Raw genomic sequence first — 27,906 nt, 5'->3', positions numbered from 1 at the left:
TCAAGTCTACTTCTTTCCTCCTGGAAAAATTATTTTGGTTCTGGCTTGTACATGTAATTCTGAGGTGTTCTTCTCCTGAAAATTAGTTGAATTCAATTTGGCCACTTGCCTGTCCATCTGCAGCATTCTTTAATGGCCATCTTAGCCACTAACAAGAGACGTCTAGTGTTACTCAACTGCATACCCAACCCATCTCTCATAGTCCTATGATACTACCTTCATAGCTTTTACCATTTAATCAGTGTTTCTTATTTCTTTGACATCACAACTGCTTGTTTTGCATCTGAATTTTTGCCTCAGCTGAAGATATTCTGAAGTTTGTGTCATATTTTATAGGGGCATAAAGTAATTAATGTGGGGAAAAGCGTCCAAGATTGAGTCCAGCCTATGACCAAACACCATAATATCAATGAGACCATAGCACTAAGAGCCATGTCCAGTTGTTTCTTAAACACCTTTGGGGATGGTGACTCCACGACTTCCCTGAGCAGCCCATTCCCATTCTTGACAACCATCTCAGTGAGAAATTCCTCCTGATTTGGGTGGTGCAGCATTGTATCTGTCTATCACACCTTAGCTGAGTCATTATTATTTTAAAAGCCTTTTTAAAGCAAACTATATTTTTCCTTTTTTTCCCTCCTATTTTTTATATTATTCTGATACATTTTTAAAGAGATATCTTCTCTTTTTCTTCCTCAGTAAATGGGGTACAGTTATTAAATTCCTTTGTTCCATTATAATTTGTTATGATGCAGAAAATACCCCATGCTTTTCTGCAGCACATCCAAAATAACCATGTAAGAAAAAAAAAGGAATTTTCTTCTAACCACATCAGGATGCCATCTGTCCCTGTATCCAGTATTATATTTACTCTGATGAATGGAATGGGGTTGCCCCCAAATACCTCTTTCTGTCACTCTCACATATGTGCTGATGCCTCTGTCAAATCCCCTTTTGTACCCCTACGGTTGTATTTCACTGGTGAGACCTAGTCTTGGAAGCACTCAGCTGCTAGAGCAGAAGGAGCAACAGGGCCTGATTGCCCACTTGACTTCTTGTCAAAGGTGAGCTCCTTCTTGGTTCTACTGATTGCTAAAATGTAGGATCACGTATTGGCCCTGAGGCCTTAGATTTAAACCACTCTTGACTGCCTGGCTTCTGAACTTGAGATTTCCATTCTCGTGTTGCTGCTCAGTGTGCTGGGCTATCAAAAGAGGTGCAGGAGATGTGCTCCTTGTGTTGAATCTGATTACAGAGTGCTCTATAGCTGTAGCTTTACCTGCTGCTGTGGTTTTGATTTGTGCTACTTGATTGATTAAGGCTATATCTGTTCCTGGATTTGGACAAAGTGCATATTTCCAAGATAGGCTGTGGTAGCATAAAGCTCCTGATAAGCTCCCAGAAAGCCTCTCATTTGCTGTCTGGTACAACTCTAGGAGAAAGGCCACAGTGAATGCATGACCTATTTGGCCATGCTGCCCACTCTGTCCCTGTGCCGAGCAGTGCTCTGCACCTCTTTGAGTGAGGACACTTCCTGCCCCACGGTTAATTGGACTGGGGCATGCATTTTCTGATAATTAAATTTTAAGGTGCAGGCACTAATAATTTATAAACATGATGAACTGTAAATGGAAGCAGATCTTTTAAACCAGTAGGATTTTCAGACAATTCAAAAGAGTTGATATTTCAGTGTGGCCCATATACAAATAAACAAAACACAGGAAGGATTGTAAATCAAGTAGTAAATGTGATACTGATCTGTACTTGGCAGTTCTGAAAGTATAAATGGATTATCAGCACATCAGATTACAGGTACTTGAGGAGCAGGTATTTAGGAGCATGAAGAAAGTTCCTGTAGGTGTACGGGCCCCTGTGAGATGTTATGCCTACTGTATATAGTATTAAAACATCAGGAAACTGGGAAATTTTATTAAAAATAAAAAATTATGTTTTTTCCCTGTGTTTTATTCTCAGTGTAGATGTTGGTGAGCAGTGCATGACCTTAGACTTACCCTCTTTTACAGAACATTAAGTGTAAGTGTCTATCAGGAAGTGTGAAAATGAAAAATTTCTTCTTACCCAGAGGTAGAGCCCTAGGGTAGTAGTGGATATCTGTTAATACTCAATACTTAGAAATTATGTTGAGCTTCCTAGTGTCATTCTCTAAATAATTAATTATCAACCAAAGTTACTGCTTTGGAAAGCTAGTTGCTGTAGTAAAAATAATCCAGTATTTTTCAGAGTTTCTAAAGGAATAAAGTACTGACTGAATTTTACTTGAGCATAAATTGGACTAACAAGCAACATGAGGACTGTTGAATAGCATAAAAGATATTTTAATAATAAATTTTATGTGAAAGTGTTTTTTAGGAAAAAAAGTTCAAGTTCTTGCACTCTTTTATCTCAAAGGAAGACTGGTGCAGTTAGACCAGCTTTTTTGGGGAAGATGCTATTGGCAGGGGACACTCCTTTCACAGCTACAGACCACATTTGTCCCTTCCCTGCTCATTATACTGTGCCCCTAATGCACTGGCCCAGATATTTAGAAAGACTTGCAATGAACCACACAGCTGAAGAACAAATGTCTTCATTCCACCTTTTCTGTGATGTCTAAGAAATCCTGGCCTAAAATTCTAGGCTTCTTTCTGTGTTTGTTATCAGCAATACAAAGATCTTGATTGATGAAGCATCATCTATTTGAGAGACTTTTCCATAAGGAAGCAAAAAGTCTTTCTAGATAAATGCATGGTTTTTAAAATTGGAATTAACAAAAAAAAAAAAAGAAAGAAAAGAAAGATGGGCATACATAGGTTTTAAAGTTTGGATTTTTTTTTTTTTTTTTGTGTGTGTGTATACATGTTATAACTGTCTGTCTAGTTTTTTTGTAGTAACACATTTGTAAGACTGTACTCTGTGATTGTGGTCAGCTTTTATGAGTTTTAAGTAGCTTTGAAGTAATTTCCTGTATCATCGTATTTTTATAATGTACTAAGGAGAAGGAATTTCTCCTGCAAAACAAACTTTTCCAGGCTATTAACTTGGGTATTTTATTATGTCTTAAATTGATTATAATATGTAAATTTTAAATGCTTAAATATAATATATGTCTAATTTTTTAACACGATTTAGTCAGCTGGAAGAAAAGGGGGAAAAAAATAATGCAATACCCATTGTACCAAAAAAAATGTGATTGTTTTGGACAATCACAGAGGAAACATTTCTACATAAAATTAATTAATGATAATGCTTGCAATTTTTTTAATGTTTCTTACTGATTTTGTAGACTGAACTTTTCTGTTTGCACTTTGCTTGAACTTTACTGCTGCACTTTTTACTGTTTCTCAGTATATATTGCTACTTCTTATGTGAAGTAATTCTTACTTACCCACAAAGGGCAAGGTCAGGCTCATTGGTCCACATCTTCTAAATAGTTAGCAAGTTGTGCACAAGTGTTTCTTGTGGCACTGTATTTGTGTGGTTCATTCCAGAGACAGGCAGCACTGACAAAGTCTGGGGATGCCTCTGGAGACTCTGGTCTTCAGGCAGCAGCACCCTGGAAGCACTGGGAACACAGTGTTCACCTGAATGAGGCTGAACACAGTGCTCTGACCCAGGAACTCACACATAAGTCTGAAATGGAGGTTTACCAAAGGCATAAGATTGATGTTTGTGTAAGATGTGTAGTGGTGTTTTTTCTCATAGGTATCAGCTCTCATTTTGATGTAAAAATAGAGAAAATGAACCATGTGCATTTTTTGGGATATTTTCATAAGACTCATAGACTGTTGTTTTCTGTGCTGCAAAAGAATTTGCACTCAATTATAATATTAGGGTGAATTACACATTTGTACTTAGAAAAACATTCTATCCTGACTAAATTGCTGGGAGGAACAGATGAATGAAGTACAGCTGACCATGCAAGAATTGGTCAGCTTTCCAAACCATAACATCTGGTTTGGGGTAAAAAATATTTCTCAGACAGACTTCCATCTTTCAGCCACAAATAGCGTGGAACAGGAATTGTTTGTATTCCATGTAGCTCAAAACACCAAAGCTAGTGCAGGGTCTGACTTGCTTCACCTTCCCACATAGAACATAACTAAACAATCCAATAATTACTGGCATAACTAAGGTTATTGTTGTTATTGGTACTATCTAACTCTGTTGTAGTTCTTCACACCAATTCATGCAATATTTCAGTAGATTCTTATTAGTAATTATGTTACTGTTTTCTATAAAAAGTATTAGCTGGCAATCTCAGTATCCTTATCAAGAGTATAGTTCTGTCTGTCCCTCTGAAATGATATGTTGACTGAAAATACAGTAAAGCATGATTTATGTTTGTTCCCTGTCATGTAAGAATTGCTGTGTGCAATTAGAGTAGAGCTGGAAAAATATTAATTACTCAGATAAGCAGTTTATGGTTCTTAGTATTATGCAGTTGTACTAAAAAAGCTGCTGGTGTTTTTAAAAGCATTTTTAAAAGCATTTGCAAGCATACTTAGCAGGGGTTCATGCTCTCACTTAAAAATAGAGTGCAAAACTTGTTTTATCTACCTACCTCCAATGTTTGCAGCCTTACTGCTTTTCAATTTTCAGAAACTTACTTGAGAAGGAACTATTTATCTTAAGCAAGAACTTTAAATGTATTCATTTGCACTAAGGTACTTCAATTTCTGCTTGCATTTCACTGAAGTTAAGTTGCTTTTTCACTGCTTTTAAGTTGCTTTTGCTTCAGTCAGTACGGACTTTTTTCCCTGTGTTCCTATGTTAATACAGTGCATCAAATTCTCAAAGATAAAATCTGATACAGCTATTACATTTCTTTAAAAATACTGAGATTTATAGTAATTTGGTGGACCTGGAATTCAGGCTGCTATAAGGCATATGTTATGACGCAACATTCAGTTGCATGCATTTTATTTTTACATTTCCTATAACATATAAATGCCCTTCATTTAGGGAACAAGTTGTGCTTGAATTTGAATTGGATTTGTTGCTGTTCAGTGCTTTTAGTAAGGAGCAAGTCAATGATAAGAATTTAAAGGTATCTTCCGAATGTGGCATTGCACATGGATTTATTTTTCACTTGGAGTTTTCAGTGAGGTTTCCACTGCTAAATCATAATACCCTTGAAAGTGCTTTATGATTTATATTTTCTGCAGATTGTAGTCCTGCATAACTTGAGACTGGAACACTGCCTGAAGAGGGAAACATTATGGCATTTCTGTGCACAAGGACAAGAGTCAAGGGCCATTTTGAGTGTGGGATTTGATGTAGGGTTCCGCAATTGCTTATTATAATGACCTCATCCTAAGTGTGAGATTTATTTTTTTTATAGTACCTTTTAAACTACATTGTCCAATTTCTCAACCAAAACGAAGGCCTATTCATGCAAGATAGTGCACATAACATTAAGAAAAACCCCAAACCTTCTGTTTTCAAGTCATTTTTTATATTAACAAATTGAGAAAACCATGGCCAGAGTCTTGAATATGCTCTTTCACTTATGAGAACTCTTTAGGGATTTGTAGCTCATCTGAACACTTGACTGTAGACACTTTCTCTAGTCTGGAGCATAGAGGTTTTTGTTTGGTGTCGGCAGAGCAATTCTGTGCCTTCTTCATATTTCCCAGCCTTGAGGGCAAGCCAGTGCAGACTTTTTCTGTTGCCTGGTTCAGTGCTGATGGATGACTGGTCTAGGTTCTGTTCTCAGTGAAAAAAGAAAATCCCCTGCTGCTTCTTTGTTGTTCATTTTTTATTGCTTCCTGTTAATTTTTAAGATACACAAGTTACACTAATCAGAAGACTTTTTTTTTTTATTCAGATGTGTTTTATAGTTCTGCTGCCTGTATATCTAGGAAGTATAGGGAGAATTACTGGAGTTCTTGAAGGAAAAAATTACATTAACCTCACCTATTGCATAATAGTTTATTTACTGATATATACAGATACAGACACACATACATATTTGTACTTCCTAGTTAAAAACCAAGATGATGATCTGCTATGTTGTGGTGCAGTTGAAACATCCCTTAGGATATATCTGGTTATCTTAAAACTTTCATTGAATGCTGGTGGTTTTGTTGCTTTCACGGCTTTCTTGAACTGCTTAGCTCCCTGGGCTCCCCAGATTGCTGGCTGCCCTGCCCTGAACTTTCCTGTTCTGCTGACTTACTAGCTGGGAAGCTGGTGAATTCATGTAGTGAGGGACCTTAGGATAGACAAAATGTTTACTAGATAAGCTGTCAAAAGTGAAATTGTATCTGGGCAATCATCAAGATTACAATCCAAAATAACTAGTGTTTGCATTTTAGATGTTTCTGAAATGAAATATTTAAGAACATATAGTGAGATATGGTTTTTGTTACAGTTTGATTTCTTGTTGTGATACACACAACTCTGTGTGTTGTTTTCCAACAGAAGAACTCTTCATTTTTTTTTTTATTTTTAGTCTGTGCTTTCAACTGTTTTAAATAAATTTGGATTTTTTTCGCATTTTCAAATGTGCTTTTTCCCCCAGTGTAATTACAGCAACAACATGGGTATAATGACAAAGCTTTCATTAGGAAAATTAGGAGTTTAAGGAGAACAGAAAACCTACTCTTTAAGATGTTTAAGAATATCATGACTAATACCGCATTTATGCAACCATTATATCCTTAATAACATTTGGTGTCTTATTTGTGTGATGGAAAGAAGCCAGATTACTGAAGTAGCTTTCAGAGTACCCAGGTACATTTTTCTTAGGATTTAACAGATAACCAGAATGCCTTTTCTCTTAATATAATATTATTTAATCTTTGCAGGTTATATATGCTTTGAACACTAAAAATGATGAACATGAAGCAGCTATCCAAGCCCTTAAAGATGCTCATGAAGAAGAAATCCAACAAATTCTTGCAGAGACCAGAGAGAAGATCTTGCAGTATAAAAGTAAAGTGGCAGAAGAAATGGATCTCAAGAGAAAGATTCAGGTTTTGGAAGAGTCACTGGAAGATCACAAAAAGATGAAACATCAGGCCTTGACAGAATTTGAAGCATATAAGGGTAGAGTTGAAGATATGCAGCTTTGTGCAGAAGCTCAGCATGTCCAACGTGTAGTGACCATGTCAAGGGAAGTAGAAGAGATCAGAAAGAAATTCGAGGAAAGACTGCGAAGTTTCATACAGTTGCAAGTACAGTATGAGAAGGACAAGCGTACAGCTCTGGAAGACTTAAAAGCTGCCCACAGGCTTGAAATTCAAGAACTTCTAAAGACTCATCAGAGTCAGAATGCTACTTTAAGTAAGGGGCAAGAGAAACTGGAAGAATTGCATAGACTGGAGCTAGAGGACTTGAACAGTAAAGTTGAAGAGTTAAGGCTGGAAAAAAAAAAGCTCATTGAGGACTATGAAGGCAAACTTAGCAAAGCACAGTCCTTTTATGAACATGAACTTGACTCTTTGAAAAGATCTCAGCTTTTTACAGCAGAAAGTCTACATGCTTGCAAAGAGAAAGAAGTGGAGTTAAGAAAAGAATTTCAGAACCAGGAAAGTGTGTTACGGAAGAATCTGGGGAAGCTTAAAACTGAATTGCAAATGGTCCAGGATGAAGCTGCCAGTCTACGGGAAAAATGCCAAAAACTTCAGGTGGCTCTTGGTACTGCAGAAAACAATGTTCAGGTGAGACTGATGATATGTTGTTCCCAAGACTGTGAATTTTCTTTTCCTGTAGAAGCAATCTTTCCATGTGGCTGTTAGGTTGAGGTTATTGGAGTGTGTAAACTTAATTTTCTATCACTCTTACTTGCTTGTCATCTTCAAGGTTTTTTTTCATTTATTTCTACTTTAAGCTTAATTGTTTAATTAACAATATTGTCACGAGTGGCAACTGAAATACTGCACATTTTTTCAGTGTGTTACTGGGTTTGGCTCAGGTAGAGTTAATTTTCTCCATAGCAGCTTGTGGGGTGCCATGTTTTGGATTTGTGTTGGAAACAGTGATGGTAATTCAGGAATAGTTTAGTTATTGCTGAGCTGTGCTTACACAGAATCAAGGTCTTTTTGGCTTTTCACCCCACTCTTCCAGTGAAGAGGTTGGGGTTGTACAAGGAGCTGGAAAGGAGCACAGCCAGGATAGCTGACCCCAAGTGACTGCAGGGATATTCCATATCATATGACATAATGCTCAGAATATAAACCTGGAGGAAGGAGTGATGGCATATGCCTTCCCAAACCACTGTTACGCCTGATGGAGGCCTGCTTTCCTGGGGATGGCTGAATGCCTGCCTGCCCATGGGAAGTGGTGAATGAATTCCTTGTTTTATTTTGCTTGTATGTGTGTGGCTTTTGTTTTATCTGTTAAACAGTCTTCACCTCAACCCATGAGTTTTCCCACTTTTACCCTTCTAATTTTCCCTTCCCTGTCCCACTTCGGCAGTAGAGAGCAAGTGACAGTGTCATACTTAGTTGCTTACCGGGTTAAATACTAACACAGTTTTATTTTATGTGTTGGGTTGACCCTGGCTGCATGCCAAGTGCTCACCAAAGCTGTTCTATCATCCTTCTCTTCAGCTGAGCAGAGAAGAGAGACTATAATGAAAAGCTTCTGAGTTAAGAAGAGGGAGAGATCACTTATCAGTTACCATAATGGGCTAAACAGACTCAACTTTGGAAAAAGAATTTAATTAATTACTAATCAAATCAAAGTAGGATAATGAGAAGTAAAACCAAATCTTAAAAGAGCACTTTCTCTCCACCCCTTCATCTTTCCTGGGCTTAATTTTATTCCCAATTCTGTAACCTCTTCCCCTACATTGATGCAAGGAGATAGTGAAGGGTGCCTGCAGTCAGTTCATCACACATCTCTGCCTCTTCTGCAAGGGGCTTCAGGAGGTGGGTTTATGGAAAGCTGCAATGAAGGTATAACATACAGAATACATATGTAATATTTTATGTATTATGTATGTATATATATAATATATACATATATATATATAATATATATGTATGTTGATCATTCCTGCAGTAAAGGAATGTTGTTTCCGAAGAAGAAGAATCTAGTACGGTATCTGCAGCAGATTTTAAAATCAGGTTCTGTTACTCTATTAGGAACAGCTGGGAAGAGACGACACAGACTCTCTAGGAGACAATCAGGAGAATTTCTCTAGTTTATTACTTCAGGTCTGTTTTATAGACCGATACGTGGAAAGTACAGAAAGGAAACTCTTATTGGTGAGCAAGCTACTACATTACCATCATTGGTCAGTGGGGCACACCACCCCCTGACTTTCTCCTGCAAAGAAAACAAGGGACAGACAAACAGCACCTTGCAAGGCTGTTTTCTGTCTCTGAGGATTGTTTTAAATCCTCCCCATGAATTCTCAGGCTACTTTCTCAGGCTGGACTGAGAAAGCTATGTGGCCTGCAATTCTACACACACTTTGTTGCCTGCTTCAGAGTTAGCATCCACAAGATTCTACTCTGATTGCTGTGGATGAGGTGATCAAATGTATAATCTCACCATATCTGATGTCTATTCATTACACATCCTGTACAGTGTTTTCCCCAATTCTCTCTTCTGCTTTAGTTGCTGAAAAGACTCTTTACTATTTCAGTGACTTGAATTATAAGAAATCTATATTTCCTTTTGAACCAGAACAATATTTTCTTTTCCTTCCTGCATGGCTAGAACTCATTACACTATCCAAGATAAGCTGTTGTGAATCAGTACATCTGAATTAAGGCATAATAAAAGTTTAAAATCATAGAACTATAGAATAGTTTGGGTTGGAAGGGACAGTAAAGATCATCTAGTTCCAAACCCTCTGTTATGGGTTGGAATACCTTGCACTAGACTAGCTTGTTTAGAGTCCCATCCAGTCTTGAACACCTCGAGGGATGAGGAGTTCATAGACTCTGTGTGGACTGTTCCAGTGCCTCACCACCCTCACAGGGTGAAGAATTTCTTCATAATATCTAATCTAAACCTATTCTCCTTCAACTTAAAGCAACTCCCCCCATCTCCCCCCCATATGTCTTTGTCAAAAGTTCTTTCTCAGCTCTCTTGTAGGCCTTCTTTAGATACTGGAAGGCTGCTCAAAGGTGTCCACAAGAACCTTCTCCAGGCTGAACATTCTTTCAGCCTGTCTTGATATGAGAAGTGATCCAGCCCTGTGATTTAGTGCCCTCCTCTGGATTTTTTTTGACAGGTCCTTGTCTTTCTTGTGTTGGGCCCCCATACCTAGACAGTAGTGAAAGTGGGGTCTAAAAAGAACAGAGGAACAGAATCACCTTCTGTGACCTGGTGGCCATGCTGCTTTTGCTGCATTCAAAGACATGATTGGCTTTCTGGGCCATGAGTGCACATTGCTAAGTCATATTGAACTTTTCGTCCCAGAGTCCTTCTCCCCAGGGCTAGTCTCCATCCAGCCTGTTTTTGTGCTTGGGATTGTCCTGATCCAGGTGCAGGACCTTGCTCCTGGCATTGTTGAACTCCATGAAGTTTGCCCAGTCCCATCTCTCAAGCCTGCCAAGGTCCCTGAGGATGTTATCCCTTCCCTCCAGCGAGTCGACTGCACCACAGAGCTTGGTGTCATCACAGACACAGACCCGGTATCACTGCCCATGTTGCTGAGAAACATGCTGAAAAATTCTGGTCCCAGTAGTGACCCCCGGGAATGTTTGATACAATTGCCCAGTTCTCATTTTATCTATCTCCATACGTAGCTTAATTTAAGTCAGTAGTAAACACTCAGAGTTGCAATGAAGGACATTAAAATGCTGTGAACACATCATGTATTCTTTAAGGTGAAAAACTGTCAGATACCAGAAACCAGGTTTCTAAAGTTGACCCCCAAACTCTGTGGATCTTTTTATAGTTTTGGTTTTTTTCATATTCCTTTTTGAATATTGTCACATTTCTCTTATATATTACTGTCATGCGATGTATCCACTATCATGTTCTTCAAAAACTATTTCTGAAGCATTACATATAATACATAATGAATTTGGCAATAATATTACACTATTTCAGCTTTTGTGTGAATAAAACTTGTTTGCTGAAAGGTGTCTCCTGTACCTTTTAATGTAATATCATTTAAATTGACATGATTGTATATGATGGTAACAGGTATTATGTGTTTCCTCTAGGTTCTTCAAAAACAGCTAGATGATGTGAAGGAGGAGGAGATGTCATTGTTAAGCAAACACAAAGAAGTGGAAAGTGAGCTTGCAGCTGCTAGAGAGCGCTTACAGCAGCAGGCCACTGATCTTGTTCTCAAAGCCAGTATGTATGTCAGTAACTTAATCTGGAAACAAACTTCATCCTTTTATTCTAGCCTTTCCTTTTTCTGTCATCCTCATGCAGGTTTAGAGTGCCTAAAGATGGTTTAATGCTTTCCATACAATTTTCCACTAAGTTTTGGGTTTTTATTAATTTTTCTGCTGTCACATGCATTGTATTTAAATTTCATTTTTAGTGTACTCATTTGTCCAAATGCTGTACTTTGTATGACATGTACGTATCTTCCAGCCCTTGGAACTGCGCTTATTAACTGAACAATTCTGCTCTATATCTGTCCACATAATAACTGAGCCTTGCTTCCTGTTCTCCCACCTTTTTTCCGTTGTTTCTTCTTTTTGCTGATGCTGTGGTACTTTCCTTTGTACCTACTGTGAGAAGATTTGCAGCTTATTGAATAATAAATCCTTTAAAGTTTTCTCTATATCTATTTTCTTAGCTTCTTTGTAGTTGCTGGCATATGGAAAGGCACAAAGAATAGCTTTAAGACCTGACCGTACACATGCAGATTTCTTTTCCCTCTTTGGCATTGTCTCCCTAGTGTACTCAGTAGTAGGCATGGGCCTCAGTACTTGAACTTGGACAGCTAAACAATAGGTAGGGTCTTGGGCTTATAAAGGGGTCCATTGCTTATCTTCGGCTTTGTTGAACTAGACCAGTAATAGCAATTCTTGATTGTTTTCCACACAAATTACCAGAAGTAGTCTAGGCCATATATTAGAACAGCATTGTGGCCAGCAGGGGCCCAAGACTGCAAGGTCCTATTAGATCAAACAGCTAAAAGGAATAGGTTTGCTGCTGAGAGTATGTAAAATGGGAATCTGACCCTTCAAAGGTGTTTTGTGAGGCAGAGAGCCCTTCTCATACACTCTAAAGCCATTGCTGTTTCATTCCATAGGCAAGAGCGTGGAAAAGTTTCACCAGGCCACCCCAAATGGGTACAAATGTACAGTGGAAGTAAATACCCAGGCTGTTTTTCTTCATTCCTGATAGCGTGGAGTCAGCTTGCCTGTGATTGAGGCCAGCTCTAGTGTCCTCTGGCACCAGGGTTTTCAGTTTTACCAGAAGTCCCAGTGTATTTGTGTTGTTGCCAAGCTCAGTGGTGCTGTGAGCAGTACATCTTTGTTTTATAGTGCATCAGTGTGCAACAAGAACCAGGATCCCTGTTTGCAGTGGTGCCACCAAGCCATTGCCATGTGGTGTAGTTGGTTGCCAGCCTGTTTCCTTGCCTTCTGACACTGGCCTACTGCCATCTCCTTGATTTTCAGCTCACACTGTCAAAAATCCTTCCTCAAAAAAACTGAATTCTCGTACTTAATTATCATAAAGAATGTTTACTCATCATATTGCAATTTTAGAACACTCTATTGTGTCTTTTCTGGTCATTTAAAATATTCTTCCATTTATCCTGAGATTCCCAGCTTGTAAGGGAGGTGCTGCATTTCATACCTTTTTTGTAGAGCATGAGGAATGGGAAACCTGTCTTGTGTGTTAGTATTGCTAAGACAAAAGCTCTAGATCAGTGTGTGTGTGTGTGCTTACAATGAAATATGTATGACATACTTGTATGACAAACTGAAAATTCTCATATTATTATTCTTATTGTTAGATTATAAAATTTAGGGTTTGAAAGTACCTTTCTTAAATGGCTAAACTTTTGAAGTAAGGATTTTTTAAAAATGTTAGAGAACTTAAGCATACCCATTGTTCTAAGTCTTCGTCTTTGGTTTTCAGTTCTACAAACAAAAATGTTGACGTAAGTTTTAGAATTCTGCAGGGCTTAGTACAATTAGAGGTGTGCATTTTTAATGCAATTACTATTAATTGTGAGGTATTTTTAATTTCCAAATTTCATTATATATCTCATGGCTCTTCCCTTCACATCTGTGTCCACAGGCAACAAAGGCTAAAACCGTTTCTGTTTGGCACATCTTGCTTTTAACAGCAAATGGAAATGAATCATGAAGCTCAGTGACTGTCATGTGAGAAACTGCATATACTCCACTTTCATAGCTATCCCTTAGTGACTTAAATTTAAAAGCAGTACTCGATTATAAGACTGAACTGTCATTAAATCTGTCATTTTTGGACATTATAATAAAATAAGAAGGAAAACAACAGTCTTTACTAGAAATTGAGACTACAAAAAACAGTAGAAAATTATTCTGAGTAAACGATACCTCCTGTCTTTCAGCTGGACCAAACTAGAAGCATCCTCTTTTTCTAAACAGTCTTCTATTCACTCCAAAGCCTCTCCCAAAATAACAGAAATTTCACTGCTTTAGTCAGGTACCTACAATAACAAGAACAAGAATCAAGAAGAACAGACAAATTTCTGAAGTCATAAATCTTTGTCAACTGGTTATATGAAGGACAGATTATTATATTGTGTAGTTTGAAGTTTTATTCTTTTGTTTGTTTGTTTGTTTTCAAAAATATATATAAAGAAATTAAAAGGAAGCTTTCAACCTGCAAGAATTTAGATCATACTTTACTATAGAGAGAGATTTTTATATCTTTTAGTCATATCCCTTTAGCAAAATAAAGTGTAATTCCATAAGATATTCCAGCAGATAAATCTATGTATCTAGTATGCCAACTAAATTATGAATTTGATAAAACAATGACATGTTTATCTTTAGACATCAGTGTTCTACTTTCTGTTATCTATCTTGTTCTAGGATAGAAATTTGCAGGTTTAGTTGGGATCAATTCTTTAGTGTCCTTAGAATTGCCTACTTCTGCTATCCTTTGGGAGTCAACATGTAATTTTGAACAAGGAAAATTGAAATGAAAGGAGTTCCAGTGCCCAGTGTTCTTGGGCATTTTACAATAAAACTAAAAAAGTGAGAAGTGGAGAGGAAGAAAAGTATTGTAGTGAAGACTACGGAGATCCATATGCAAGCTTCCACTGGATTTGTACTATCACTGGAATATGAATGTGTGCTTCAATTGCATGATGCCAATGCTATGAGGTTTTAAAGAGCTGTTTTGTTTTTAGGTCACATTGGAATGCTTCAAGCTACTCAAATGACTCAAGAAGTTACAATCAGAGACTTGGAATCAGAGAAGGCTAGATTAAAGGAAAAATTGTCCCAGCTGGAAGAGGAAAGAAATTTATTACAAAGCAAAACACAGAGTCTGGATGAGCGACAAAGGCAGCAAATTCTGGCATTGGAGAAGGTTAAACACCTTAATTGCTTTAGTTGAATAAAATAAAAAACTAGGATTCTCAGGAAAAAAAAAAAGTGCTTTAATTTTTGTTTGATGTGACCAGACTAGGACCAGTATGTTTCAAGTATATCTCATGTAGCAACAAAGAATGACTAATGTAGAGTGTAAAGTGAGATTAGAGGAAAGTCAGATGAAATGTTCATACTGCTTTGGACAATCTTTTAACAATTTCATTTGATTTATGACCTTATTTGTATATGACTAATATCTAAATTGTCTGAGGAAAGACAAATGTGAAATGATTAAAGAACAGTTTATAAAGCTATTTGCTGAAAATGGATTGAGCATGTTTGAAAATAGTAAACAGAAATTCTCTATAGGCTTGATACCTGATTGATGTTTTCTCAAATTAAATAGAGGAAAAATTTTTGCATAGATCTTTTAAAATTACCTTTTTGGTTTCTGAATCATGTAGTCAGTACTTAGTGTTTTCTCAGTTTGTTTTATATGGAAGTTAATTTTTTGCAGATTTATGTCATCAGTAATGTTTTTGTATTTTTTGTTTTTTTATTCCTACTGTTCAGATTTTTTTACCATTGAACAGATCTCTTTTCCTTTACTTTATAGAAAGTAAATGAAGCAAGGGAAACACAACGTGAATATTATGAGAAGGAGCTGGTAAAATTACAAGCAAGATTGGAGGGAGAGGCTGCACAGTTAAAGGAGGCTCATTCCAAGACCTTAGAAGAATTGGCATGGAAACACCATACTGCAATTGAGGCTGCACACAGTACTGCTAATAAGGATAAGAAGAAACTGCAGATGGTATGTTCTTATTTTCTTAGTAATCAAACACAAAGCAACTGTTACAGTTTGCATCTTGTACTGCATGGTTTTGTTTTATGGAAGATTTAATTTGGAATTACCTGCAGGTCTCTGAAGAAACTGCTTAACCTTTAGAAAAATAACAAGTATCTTGGGAAAAAAAAATGCACTTTCACTGTAATTTGTCTGCATACAGAGGAGAAATTCCCCATTTACACATATGTATTTTCAAGTATAATAGTTATGTTTTCCTGGGATTTGTGACCCATATTCAGAAGGGTTGGTACATCAAGATCAGTTATTCTGAAGGAGATGAAAGATTATATTATTATAACATTTATTTAAAATTTTCATTAGCAGTCCAGAAGTACAAAAAGATATTTTATTAGGACTTGGCTATATGTGTACTCAGAACATGACAACCGCTGTTCCAAGCTTGCATCATAAAATTATGTCCTGTACAGCAACTATACATTTACCTTTGACTGGAGTCCTTAAACTGAAAGGCTTTTTTTTATTTCACAAATCTTGCCTTTTCTTTGTCAGGATGAGAGGTCCATTTTTTAATTATTATTTCCTGATCTGATTGTATGCGTGTTATACACAAATTTTGCCTCATACGGGAAATACAGGATTAAGTGTTTAATTCAAGGCTATGTTATATTTCTTTTGATGTATTCATAGGAAACATACCAAGGAACATGGTTGTAGTTAGTGATGTGCATTTCAGACAGATTTAGTTTAGTTTTGTAAATTTTTCTACCAGTATGTTGCTTCTTAGTTCAATTTTTAATAAATCCAAAATACTTTTTTTGTCACCCAGAAATTGAAGTAGTTCTCAGAGACATATATGAATTTGATATTTCAGGTTTACTTTCTTTAAAACTTTAAATATGCCTGTTATTAAGACAATGTGTCTTAGGGTTTCTGGGTATATTTTTCTTTTATTTCAGTAAGATGTAGGATTCTTTTTCTTTTGTTTTGTTTGTTACTAAAATAATGTGGAGAATAAAACAAATGGAGATCACAAACTTTTTTTCTTACATCATTAAACTAGTTTAAACAGGAAACACCTCTGTAAGTGTGAGAAATGTGAAATCATTTTAACAATGAAAACTAGCTATGAAGAGATGTTAGGATCATGATATCAGTCAATCTTAATCAGATTTCAGTGATCTTAATCAGATTTCACTCTCTCCTCTGTCAAACCTGTCTCACTAATCACATGTTGTGGTGATCAAGTAATCTAAGGAAGAAAACAGTCAAGCTTAAATGTGGAGCAGAGTTGAATTTTGTATAAGGAAGAAGCATGGTACCAGGAGCTTTGGGATAGAGGACATGAGGATTCATTTGGACTGGAAGCCTGGGAAATGCATCTGGGGAACAGAAGAGAATTCAGCAGAATTAGAGTAGGACTCAAAAAATAGCTCAAATATTTCTTTTTGCTTCAGTATTTCCATCTATAAAATGAGCTGTAAAAATGGCATCAGGAGGATTATGAAAATAGAGTTGCTAATAATTTTGCAGTACCACACAGCTGTACTGACAAGTATCATCAGAGAAATAATTACTCTGTTATCAGAATAGGGTCTAAATAGCACCAGTGGAATTTTGCAGACAGCAGATTTTAGCATGAACAAGACGCATTGATCAAGTTTCACTGAGCAAGGAACATTTATCCCATATGTTGACTCATGTGGACCCAGTGAAGAAGGCAGGCACTTGTTGAGTTCTATTGTTTAGTAATGTGTTAGTAACAGTGTAACCCTCTGTTTTGTCACTCTGTCCAACTTCTACCATGAATCGTGCAAGCAGTGTATGCAGAAATTATTTACTGCCTACCACATATCCTGAAGCAGTGCTAGAACTAACAAGCTGCTTAATGTGCTTACCACCTTCTGCAAAACACTTGAGGCATCTTTGGGTTTGGATGAGGAAGGCTTGGCCTCTGTTGCTTCTTGGAGTTGGCTGGGTGACACTTCATGTCTGTCTTGCAGCAGGAAACCTTGGGTTTCCTTAGACTTTTATATCTTTTAGTGACTGTTTTTCCTCTTTAGTTCTTTCTCCCTATTTCCCCAATTTTACCAATACTTTCAGTTGTACTTTTTGTTTCAGGCTGGCTCTGGGCTATGTATTTTCATGGCTGTTTTTGAGATAATACTGATTTTTCAGAAACTTGAGCCCAGGTCTGTACAGAGGCACTGAATCAGTGCTAAGCCTTGCATTTCAGCTGAGTCCCTAGGAAGCAGTTAATAAGAGAGCCTCTAGCTCCATAGATAACCTTGAAGCTTTGTATAGCATGACTCTGGAGCACCTTGCTTGGCAACCTTAATTTTCTTTCACTAAAACTTTGCAGTATTATAAGTTATATAGTATATTTCACTGAAATATGTAATAAAATTCTCAATTTTAACATGTTTCCTTTAAAATATTTTGTGGAAGAAATTGTTCTTATGAAAATGTATTCTGAATATTAATAAAGATGAGGTATAAATTTATAATTTTCATTTAAAAATATAAAAGTTTCTAACATTTATGTGTGTATATATACGCACACGCAACATTGGCTCATGTAAGAGAAATATAATTCCTCCGGCAGTTATTTTGAAAATTTGGCTATTACATCATAAAGGTTGAATGAAAACAGGGGTGTTACTTGATTCTTTCCATATAGTTAAACTTGACAACCCATTGTTGATCTCTTTCGGTTCTACATAAATTTTATAGACATATGGTGTGGGGATTTTTTTTCGATTATTATAACATTAGGAAAAACTTCACAGAGCTCAATCTGAGTTTTAAGATTTCCTCTTTCCTGTGGGGATTATTTGTAGGAAGTAGATGGGTAAAGGCTGAATGACATACAGATTTATCAGTGTAATTTTATAAAAAATGGAAAATTCTTCTTTCAGCTCAGACTGAAAAATTGTGGAAGTAGACATAATTTTAAAGCTTTTGATAATTGAGAAGTAATTGAGAAGAAAGTCCTGTTTGTCTTTATTTTGTGATTAACCAAAGATAAAATAAACTGAAAAGTTAAGACATCTGTTGTAAAGGGAAATAAATATTCATGCTTTAACAGTTTAAGGAAGGGTATCACAAGTGTTTATGCCAGTTAGAATCATTTTCATGTGGTCGACCTGTACTTTACAATGACTGCATTACAAGTATTTAATGTTTCTTCCATCCTTCCTGTTTCTGAAGGAGTTGGAGCAGCAGTTTGAGAAAGAGAAACTGCATTTGGAGGATGATAAGAATCAGCTCCGACAGCAGCTGGAAAACGTGAAGGAAGAGCTGACAACGAAGCTGACTTCTGCCAATCAGGAGGCAAGGACTAACTTGCTTGTTTCAGCTACCACATTTTATCAATAGTCATCTTAGACTCCAGGACAGTTCTAGGACTATGCTGTTGAGTGTTTAATGCCTTACTTCTGTTTAACTGGAATATTCTTTAAACATAGCAAGCTGATTGACTGCTTCTGGACAATAATTTTATTGTCCTTTACAAAATTAACAAAGCAAGAGAGATGTAAACAGCTAATGTAAACAGCTCTTTATTTTTAATTGTTTTTATCTTGTCACTAGATACACAGACCTCTACACAAAATATGTCAGGAGAGAGAGAAATTCAATGATTAATGTAAACCCATATTTGGTTATGGTTAACATATCATAAATTCTGGTCAGTTTCCTGACTTGGAAATCATCTTCATGTATTTTCATCAAAAGATGATATGAAATACTTTTAGTAAGACCCAAATTATTCACTATGTCTTTATATATGCAATCAGTGTTAAATGTATCATATCTCAAGACAGTTTTAATTTTTTTAGTCGGAAATCACCACCTTTTCATAATGCAGTATTTTGAAACTGGAAGTACATTCTACTGATATCAAAAACATCAAATCATTTTTCTCTGGAAATTTTGCCTTCTTTCAAGAAAATATTTCATCAGCTTTATTATTCAGTATTATGAATGCCCTATGCATGGCTTCAGTGTGTGCTTTAAGAGAGACTTAGACATGAATTTAAGTATTATTTTGCAGCAACATTTTTCATTACTGCTTTCTATACTGTACAACATCTGGAGAGCAGGTGTCTCATTCTGGTGATTTGCAAATTGCACAAATGCTAAGCTAGCTTAAGAAAAAAACTTGCCTGTTTTTAATATACTAAATGGGGAAGTTTGCTCTTCCAAAAGTATAGATTTTATTTGTTAATATATTATATATTACTGCATTAATAATCTATTGATACACTGCTATATTAATAGCATCATAATGTATTTGATTATTATATATTAAGGTATATATTCTGAAAATATGTATTAATATATACTTTCAGAGTAGGACCTACCAGATAGATGGATATGCCAGAGCTCATACTCTACCAGGGTAGTTGGACCTCCCACCTTTAGAGTTCAGCAGCTCTGCTGATTGGTCAGTTGTGAGTAGCTGTTTAAACAGGAGGATTTTTCCTCCTGAGGGTTGCCAGTATCATTGTTTCAGAGCTTAGAGAAGGTGCAACTTTAAGCTGGAACCGCTCTTTCTTTTTTAACACTGTGCTTACCTGCATTCAAATTGATGAAAATATGATGTATTTGTTATATATCTTATATATATCATATATATATAAGATATATAACATATATCTTATATATGACATATATATCTCATATCTTATATATGTCATATATATATGTGTAAAATCATACACAGCTTTATTTTTCAGTTCAAAATTACATGGAGTTTAGTTACTTCTTTTTAGCTTTAACTTCTCTGGTGCATGCTAACTTTCATTGTTACTGGATTAGATCTGAGTAGAGCTCTATTGTCATTCTATCATCATCTAACCCTATAGGCTTGAATCTAGTTATTCTTTATCAATTTCTCTTGGGTTAATGAGCAATAAACTTTCTCCTTCCTTGAAGGAAATAACTTCAAATGTTTTAAGAATGAGTTTCTGTTATCCAGCTGCTATCAATTTCCATCTTGGAAAATTCATCAGCATGCTGAGTTAACCAAACAGAGGAAAAGTTAAGGAACAAGAAAGACTAAAATAGGGAACTAGGTCCAGCTGCTGTCCAATATTCAAGGTTATATACAATCTTTTGCCAGGATAAATGCAATTCCATATATTTTGCATAGTGAAAGAATGAGAGAAAACATACAGGCGATGAATTTGGGTTGGTCTGTAAATCTGCTCCATGAAGTACAGAGGAGATATGTTTCATTTCATTACTATGTTTATCTTGAGCACCTGAAAGATGTGCTTCAATTGCAACCACAGCTTGGCCTTAGATCTCTATTGACAACTAACAACAGTTTCTCAATGCCTTTACTGACCTAGAAAAAGCTTCCCTGTGGTGTGTCTGACACATTATTAGCTTAGCTTTTACATTGCTACTGTTGCTTCCTTTTTTTCTTTTTTTTGGTTTGCTTTAAGTTACAGAAGTAATTTAACAGTAGGCTTGTATTCATTACTTTCTGTGGATGCTAGCTCAGTTCTCTCTTCCCTGCTGAGAAAGCTGCTTTTGAACTTATGCCATTTCCTTTTCTTTTTGACAGACTTTCTGGTGGCAATTACCTTAGCTAAAGGATGAGGGAAGATTGAAGCCTTATTAGGCTTGCTTCTAGTACTAAGCTATTTAAGACCAGTGTAATCTTAAATACTTGCCAGAGATTTTTTTGGGAGTTTGGGTTAAGTCAAGATAGTGGCTTTCTCACGTGTCTCAGGACGAGACCGGCTGTTCACTCTAGATTTGTTTCCTTTCATTGTGGACCAGCCAAGGCCTTTTAGAATGTTGGTATGTTTGTGTCACTTGGCACAGCTATCTAAGGACTTGCTGTATCCAGGCAAAGGATTTCTGATGAAGTTATTAAAGATCGTTTTAAACAGCCTCCATCACTGCTTTGTCAACAGCAAGAATATATCTTAAACCCTATGAGTGGCATTCCTGCCTGCTCCCATATCCTTTAGATCTACAGGATTGGTATTCATATGATGCAAGTGATTCAGATACGTAGACAGCAGTGCACTACCAGGATACCAGTGCAGTTTGGGGATGGTTTTTCTTGTAGGGATTCTCCTTCAGGTAGCAGTGCTTTGTAGGGAATTACTGGTTGGTTGAATACAACTCAAAGGAGCGCAGACACAAGTGCTCAAGTTTGCATGCGTTTTTCACTGAGATCTCTTATGCCAAAGGAATTTTGGATTCCTTTCTGAGGGGAAAGGAGGAGTTCCTCTTTTTAAACACTTCACAGGTTGTCGATAGAGGGAGAAAGTTCTGGGAGAGAGGGGTGGTGTTGATGTCTTTGTGTGTATTATAAGCAGTATTTGTATGTAATTATTCTAACAAACAGGAAGAGTGGTTATAATTCTTACCTATCCATGCCTGTAAACCAAAGGCTAGTCTCTTCTTGTGACACTTGGCCCATTGTGGATGGATTTATCTCAACATACAAAGGCAATAGTATAGACTATTGCTTCAGCAAAAAATGCACTTCCAGTTAGCTGCTGTTCTTTGTTCCTCCCTGCCTCCCATTTTCCTGTTTTTTCAACCTACATACTTTAAAAGCTTTTCTTTCCTATAACTTCAGTCTCTCATATTTTTATTTGAAGGGAAGAAGTGTAAATCATCATTTTACAGATGGGAAGCTGAAGCACAGACAGGCAGAAAAAAAGAGTATCTTTACATAGCAGTTAAGGAAATGATTACGTTATACTATATCGTTGCTAGCTTGAGTTTTAAACAGGCTAGACAGGTAGCAATCTGAAAACAGAGAAACTTAAACCCTAGAACAAGTTAATTTATGTATTAGAGTTCATGTATTTTGAAATACTCATTAATTTGCTGAAAACATGCTTTCTCAGAGTAAACTTACAGTCAATTTCAGATCTTTTATGTAGCCTCTTTCCTTGCAATGTATATCAAACACATATTGGATATATTTTTTTTACTTGTAAAAATCCTCTAATTGAGTCTTTGCTTTTATAATTTTACAGGAATTTAAATGCAGAAGCATTAACTGATATTAAAGGAGAACAAGTAGTGCAATTAAAAATTTGTCTAGGTCAAAATTAGGAATCACTGAAAAACACCAGGATGGCTTGGCTGCCATTAGTAATAATTATGGAAATGACAGGTTTTTTTGCAATGTCACAGGTATGTCGTCTGCAAGACCTAGTACGAAAAAGTGAGCAAGGCCTCGGGACTGCAGAAGGACACATCTCCAGTCTTCAAGAAGCTCAGGAAATACTCCAGAAAGAACTAGAATTAACTAGAGCAAGACTGCGAGAGACCACAGATTCACTGTATAGTGTTGAGGTAACCACACTGTTGGAGAATAAATTGTGCAAAGCAGAGTCATGGTGATTTTGGTCTTGTTTTTAAAATGCCTAGAACTGTTATGGGGTACACGTGATAGAAGGAGCCTCATGTGGCTTCATTAAAGGAGAGATTTCTATTTTGAGCAGAAAATTTATAAAATGGAAACTAGAATAGGTTGTTTTGGGGTTTGGCTTTTTTAATTTTTATATAATTGATTGATTGTTTTGAGGTGGGTATTTTTGGTTTTCAGAACATTTTTTGAATTTAACAGGCAGTGCTGCAGGCATATCTTTGTGTGGTTAATGTAAATTGTAGCTGCCAAAATGTGTTCAGAGTTCTAACAGAATTTCATGAAAGGATGTGAGTGAACACTTGCAATTACAGACAGTTCATGTCATGATGCAAAACAAGGTCCAGGGCTTACTAGCTCTGGAATTCACAGAAATTATTTTGATTATTTTTTTGGATACATATATGCCGTGTTTTCCTTGGATAGTGGACACGGTTTTCATTTCAGGCATGAATTTAGAATTTTGGTAAAGGCTTGAGAATAATTTTTAGATATATGCTAGGATATCTTTAAAGATAGCAGACTGTCACCTAGATAATGTGACCACTTTATACCATTAAGCAATTAATTTGCCTTGGCACAAATACATTGTCATTTTAATTGGCTTAGATGGAAATAGAACAGTCAGTTAGTCTGTCAATAGCTTATTGACTGCAATACTGGGTAAACATTTCCTTTTTGGTTCCTCAGTAAAGAATGTACATTTATTTACAAGATCACAAAAGTATTTGATGTAGAGCGGCAAATATAATAAATTTTTTTTTCACTGAACATGTTTTCATATTTTCTTAACAAAACCAGCCTGAAACAGGTTATTGATATATTTTTTTGTTTCTTTCCGCTACAGTCATTGGAGGTGAACAATATTGTAGTTTATAACTTCCTCTGTATTTTTTATAATGTCTCTAAATGTTCCTATGAACTACTATTGCTCTCTTCACCTATTAAAACATTTAAATATTCATATATAGTAGGTTACTGGCAATAACAAGTATATTATCAGATTTTAAAAATTATCAAAATGCTGCAGGAAAGGTTTTATTTTAAAATGTTTTGGGGGGTTATGTTTGCTTCTTGTGAACAGAGCAAGCACTGCTGAACAACATTCATGTAAGTAGGATTTCTAGGTGATACCTAATACTGTACTCGTATGGTAAAACTTCAGCAGAAATTGATGGGAATTTTAAAGGTGGTGCTCTCTGTGTTCAGACTGTGGAACCTTGTTTCTAGCAGGCTTATTCCATCAAGAAATAGAAATTAACTTTGATCTTTGTATCACACACATGTAGCTCAGGCTTTGAAATTCAAATACTGGATACTTGATGCTTAGAAAAATTTAAAAAATAAAATTCAAAGCATTCTTGACAAAATACCTAAGCCACCTGCTCTAATTCTGAAATGAGTACTTCAGTGTATGAGACTTGTTGACCTTTTGAGGTTCTTTACAACACAAATTATTTCATGATTCAATGTAATGGTATTTGGAAGGATTGCAGAATGACTTATTGGAAGATTGCTTTTTGTAGGAGTACACACTTCTGTTTCACAAGTAAGAAGTATCAGGAGATGTGTAAGCATTAATTGTGCATAACTAGGAATTTCACACTGAAGAAGTTGTAGTTCAAATTTATGAGCCAATTATAATTGATATTTTTATTATAAATACACTCAAATAAATATAATATTTATTATAAATACAATCAAAAATACATTTTTATTATAAATACCCTTTGATTATTAATACAATAACTCATTTAATGTTTGAAATACACTTTTGCTGCTGATCAGTCTCTATTGTAAAGTTTGTATTTGCAGGGAGAACTAGATCAGGAGAGACAACAGCACGAGGCAATGATTGCTGCCATGAGAGAGGAGGAAAAGTTCAAAGTTGACAGAATGGCACGTGACTTGGAAATAAAATGGACAGAAAATCTTCGGCAAGTATTATTCTTTTTCTTTTATTCTTTAATAAGAAATGAACTATATATTATATGCAAATGTACTATCAAATGAAATGCAAAGCAAGGGTTTTGGTTATTTGAGATTTTCCAATTATTACTGAGATCATGATTCTTTCCTACTTCTTACACAAGGTCCCACTGCATTTTAGTTATTTGACCTTTGTTTTTAGACAGGAATGTAATAAGCTTCGTGAAGAGCTGAGGCTGCAGCATGAAGAGGACAAGAAGGCAGCCATGACTCAGCTGTTGCAGCTAAAAGAACGTGAAAAAAATGCAGCAAGGGATGGATGGCAAAAAAAGGTCGAAGATCTTTTAGACCAGGTAACTATGGTGTCTTTTAGAATTGGAAAGCCATTACAATTTAATTGTTGGTAGCTTATTACCAACTAAGTAAATTAAATTGATTGTGACATCTGGCTTTGAAATTAAATTTGTTAGCATAGGTTTTTTTTAACTAATCATGATCAAATATTTTAAATAATATGTGGATATGACTTTAATTATATGAGTGGTGTTCTTTTTACAGTTTTGAGGGGAGGAGGGAGAGGATGTTGACAGTCTCACTTCTTTGCTACAAGATTGTTTTGATTTTGTCTGCTCACCTGTTGTGCTGTTAAATATCTACCAATGCTAATTGTTTGGACTTACAGGTATCCCCTATCTTTACAAAAATAATAATCCCCTATGTGTCCAGGAATAACACTGTACAAGTCTCTAGGAAGTCAAAATGTCCCTCAATTTCTATGACACATTTATTACAGCTATGTCTTAAGTGATTTTGGACATTATTTTGGGATACTTTTGTGTAAGTACTGAGGTTTTTTGATGGTAACTCATATTTATACTCTCAATTATGTTAGTTAATTTAAAGAAAATACTTGCTTTGTACTTTTTCCAAACCATAAATGCTGTAGAACTGGTTTTATTGGCTCCAGTTTGAAGAAATAGCTGATAATGAACAAACACGCTTTAAAGTAAGAGTAACAGATTCTGGAACTCCTTAAATGACTATGATTCCAGGGTGTTATTGTGGGGTAGCTTTTAATTTGCTGGCTAATTTGTGAAGTCTAATAACTGAGCACGCATTTGATTATTCAGCCTCTCACAGGAGCACGTCACAATATATTTTGCTGACAGGGGAATTTAAACTTGTGAAGTCTTGTGGTTTAGGCTCATAAAAGCTGGAGGTTTTCAAAGTTCTTGGTCTGTTACTTTTTACAACATGAACATAATAAGAATTTGGCTCATTTGATTTTAAATTTCACATTACCCAAGTTTCATTTGCTTTCTTTACTTCTACCTATAAATAGCATTTTGTCTTGAAAGGGATATATTAAACTTTATATAGTTTTAACATACTTTTATCTCTGCCTTTCAAGAGTACCATGTGAAATCTAATCTACAGTTTCAGAATGGAAAATTACTGTGTTGCAAATTGACATTTTTTTCTGCCTGTGCGAGAAATTTTGGAATCAGAAAGCTAACTGTAGTAAGGAGAATTTACTAGAGAATAGGAAAAGGTCTCCATATGCAAAATTGTAGTATTTTTCTTTTTTCTTCATATCTTTTACTGTATCAGAACTGTATGCAAAGAGATTAAGAGCATGTGAAGACTATTTTTTTTTCAATCCAGCTGTGACTTTTCCATGCCACTGTTTGAATTGGATAGGTATTTAATAAAGATTGAAAAGTTAAGTGTTGGTAATAGGGAATTAAGCTTTCCCTCTGTAAGGATCTGTATTTTATCCACTACAGCTGGAAGAGAGGGAATTCCAGACCATAGTGTAAAAGATGGGTAACTTAACTCTTGGAGAAATGGAGCTGTAGTGAGTTCCTCCTGACTGGAGCACACAAAAGGTAGTCTCTGAGAGTTGTAGTGACCTGGATCACAGAATCACAGACTTGCTTAGCTTAGAAGAGGCCTCAGGAGGCTGCTCAAATCAGTCAGCACTGAATTAGAACCAGGTTGCTTAGGGCTCTGTCCAGTCAGCTCTTGAATAACCTCTAAGGATGAAGATTCTACAGTGTCTCTGAATAATCTCATTTATTGCTTAATTATCCTTATAGTGAGCTTTATATTTAGTCAGAACCTTCTCTGTTTCAGTTGGAGTGTAGCCTCTCATTGTTCTGCTGTACACCATTGTACCAAGACTGGATCCACTTTCTCTGTAACCACCTCACAGGTGCTGGAGAGGTATTTCTTCTTTAGCCTGAGAAAACAGTTACCTCAGTGTTCCAGTCCCAGCCTTCTTGGTGGTAGCTCTCCACAGAATATGATCAAATTTATCAACATGTGTTTTGTACCAAAGCTGAATGAGCTGGAGGAGGAGACAGAATATGCTTCCAGGTGATGTGCAGTAAGTGCTAAGTCGAAGGCACTGATCCCTTCCCTCAAACCACTGGTTGCTGCTACAGCCCAGTGTGCTGCTGGCACCCAGTGCTGCCACACCACACTGCTGGTTCATGTTTAGCCTACCGTCAATGAGGTTGTGCAGAGCAGGTCTGTGACCCAGTGTGGACCAGTGTATGAGTTTGGTCCTTCCTGTGTCAAGGAATTTGCATTTGTCTTTCCCGAATTTTGTGTGGTTCCTGCCAGCCCATACTTATAACATAGATAGGTCCCTCTGGATGGCAGCCCTGTCTTTCAGTGTATGGTGTCCATTCCACTGTGTTGCCCTCCACCTTTTATTCTTCCCAGCTTGGTGTCACCCACAGACTCCGGAAGGATGCTCCACTGTTTCCATCTCCAGACCTGATAAGGTGCTGAAATGAGCTACTGAAATTCTAATGCCTTAGAAATTCTGCCCTGAACTAGAGCTGCCTGTGAAATAGTGGATTTGTTACACCCTGGTTTTAATTTGTAGGAAGATGTATTTAAATCCTATTTGAGAGGCATGAAGCCTGTATAAAATTAGGAAGAGGGGAAATACAGTTTCTTTTTCTGCAATTCAGATTGTTACACCTGAAACAGAAGTCTGCTCTATACCAGTAGTATTATACAATGATTTACCAAAACAATACAAGTCCAGGGTCACTGCTAAATTTTTTGTAAATCCTGATTTGACAACAAATGTGGCCAGTGTGTGTTCTTTATGTTGAGAAAGTGTCTAGAGGTTTGCCACTTAGTTGTATAATTTCTGTTCATAAAGTTGAATTCAGAAATTAAATGCTCATCAGTGGAGGTGCAATTTTCTAATGTGTATTGATGCATCTCTGATTTGGTTTAAAAACAAGCTACAAAGAAGTGTGTCGCCTAACTTG

General features: G+C 36.3%; 1 protein-coding gene across 7 annotated transcripts in view; it reads left to right on the top strand.

Moving 5' to 3' along the window:
* The window catches only part of FAM184A (family with sequence similarity 184 member A), a 73,734-nt gene that overhangs the window by 18,738 nt on the left and 27,090 nt on the right, over window positions 1-27,906 (top strand). For 4 of the 7 annotated variants that reach the window (XM_058836604.1, XM_058836603.1, XM_058836599.1 and 1 more), the window contains exons 2-9: window positions 6,810-7,664; window positions 11,133-11,268; window positions 14,285-14,466; window positions 15,085-15,282; window positions 18,487-18,609; window positions 22,450-22,611; window positions 24,500-24,625; window positions 24,820-24,966. In XM_058836604.1, coding sequence (XP_058692587.1) covers window positions 6,810-7,664; window positions 11,133-11,268; window positions 14,285-14,466; window positions 15,085-15,282; window positions 18,487-18,609; window positions 22,450-22,611; window positions 24,500-24,625; window positions 24,820-24,966 — 1,929 coding nt within the window. Of the gene's footprint in view, window positions 1-6,809; window positions 7,665-11,132; window positions 11,269-14,284; window positions 14,467-15,084; window positions 15,283-18,486; window positions 18,610-22,449; window positions 22,612-24,499; window positions 24,626-24,815; window positions 24,967-27,906 lie in introns of all 7 variants that reach the window. The other 3 variants (XM_058836602.1, XM_058836600.1, XM_058836598.1) reach the window with 1 other exon arrangement.

This window comes from Poecile atricapillus, chromosome 3, assembly GCF_030490865.1.
Source record: "Poecile atricapillus isolate bPoeAtr1 chromosome 3, bPoeAtr1.hap1, whole genome shotgun sequence".
Taxonomy (NCBI): Eukaryota; Metazoa; Chordata; class Aves; order Passeriformes; family Paridae; genus Poecile; species Poecile atricapillus.
This window is presented reverse-complemented; position numbering and strand designations above follow the sequence as displayed.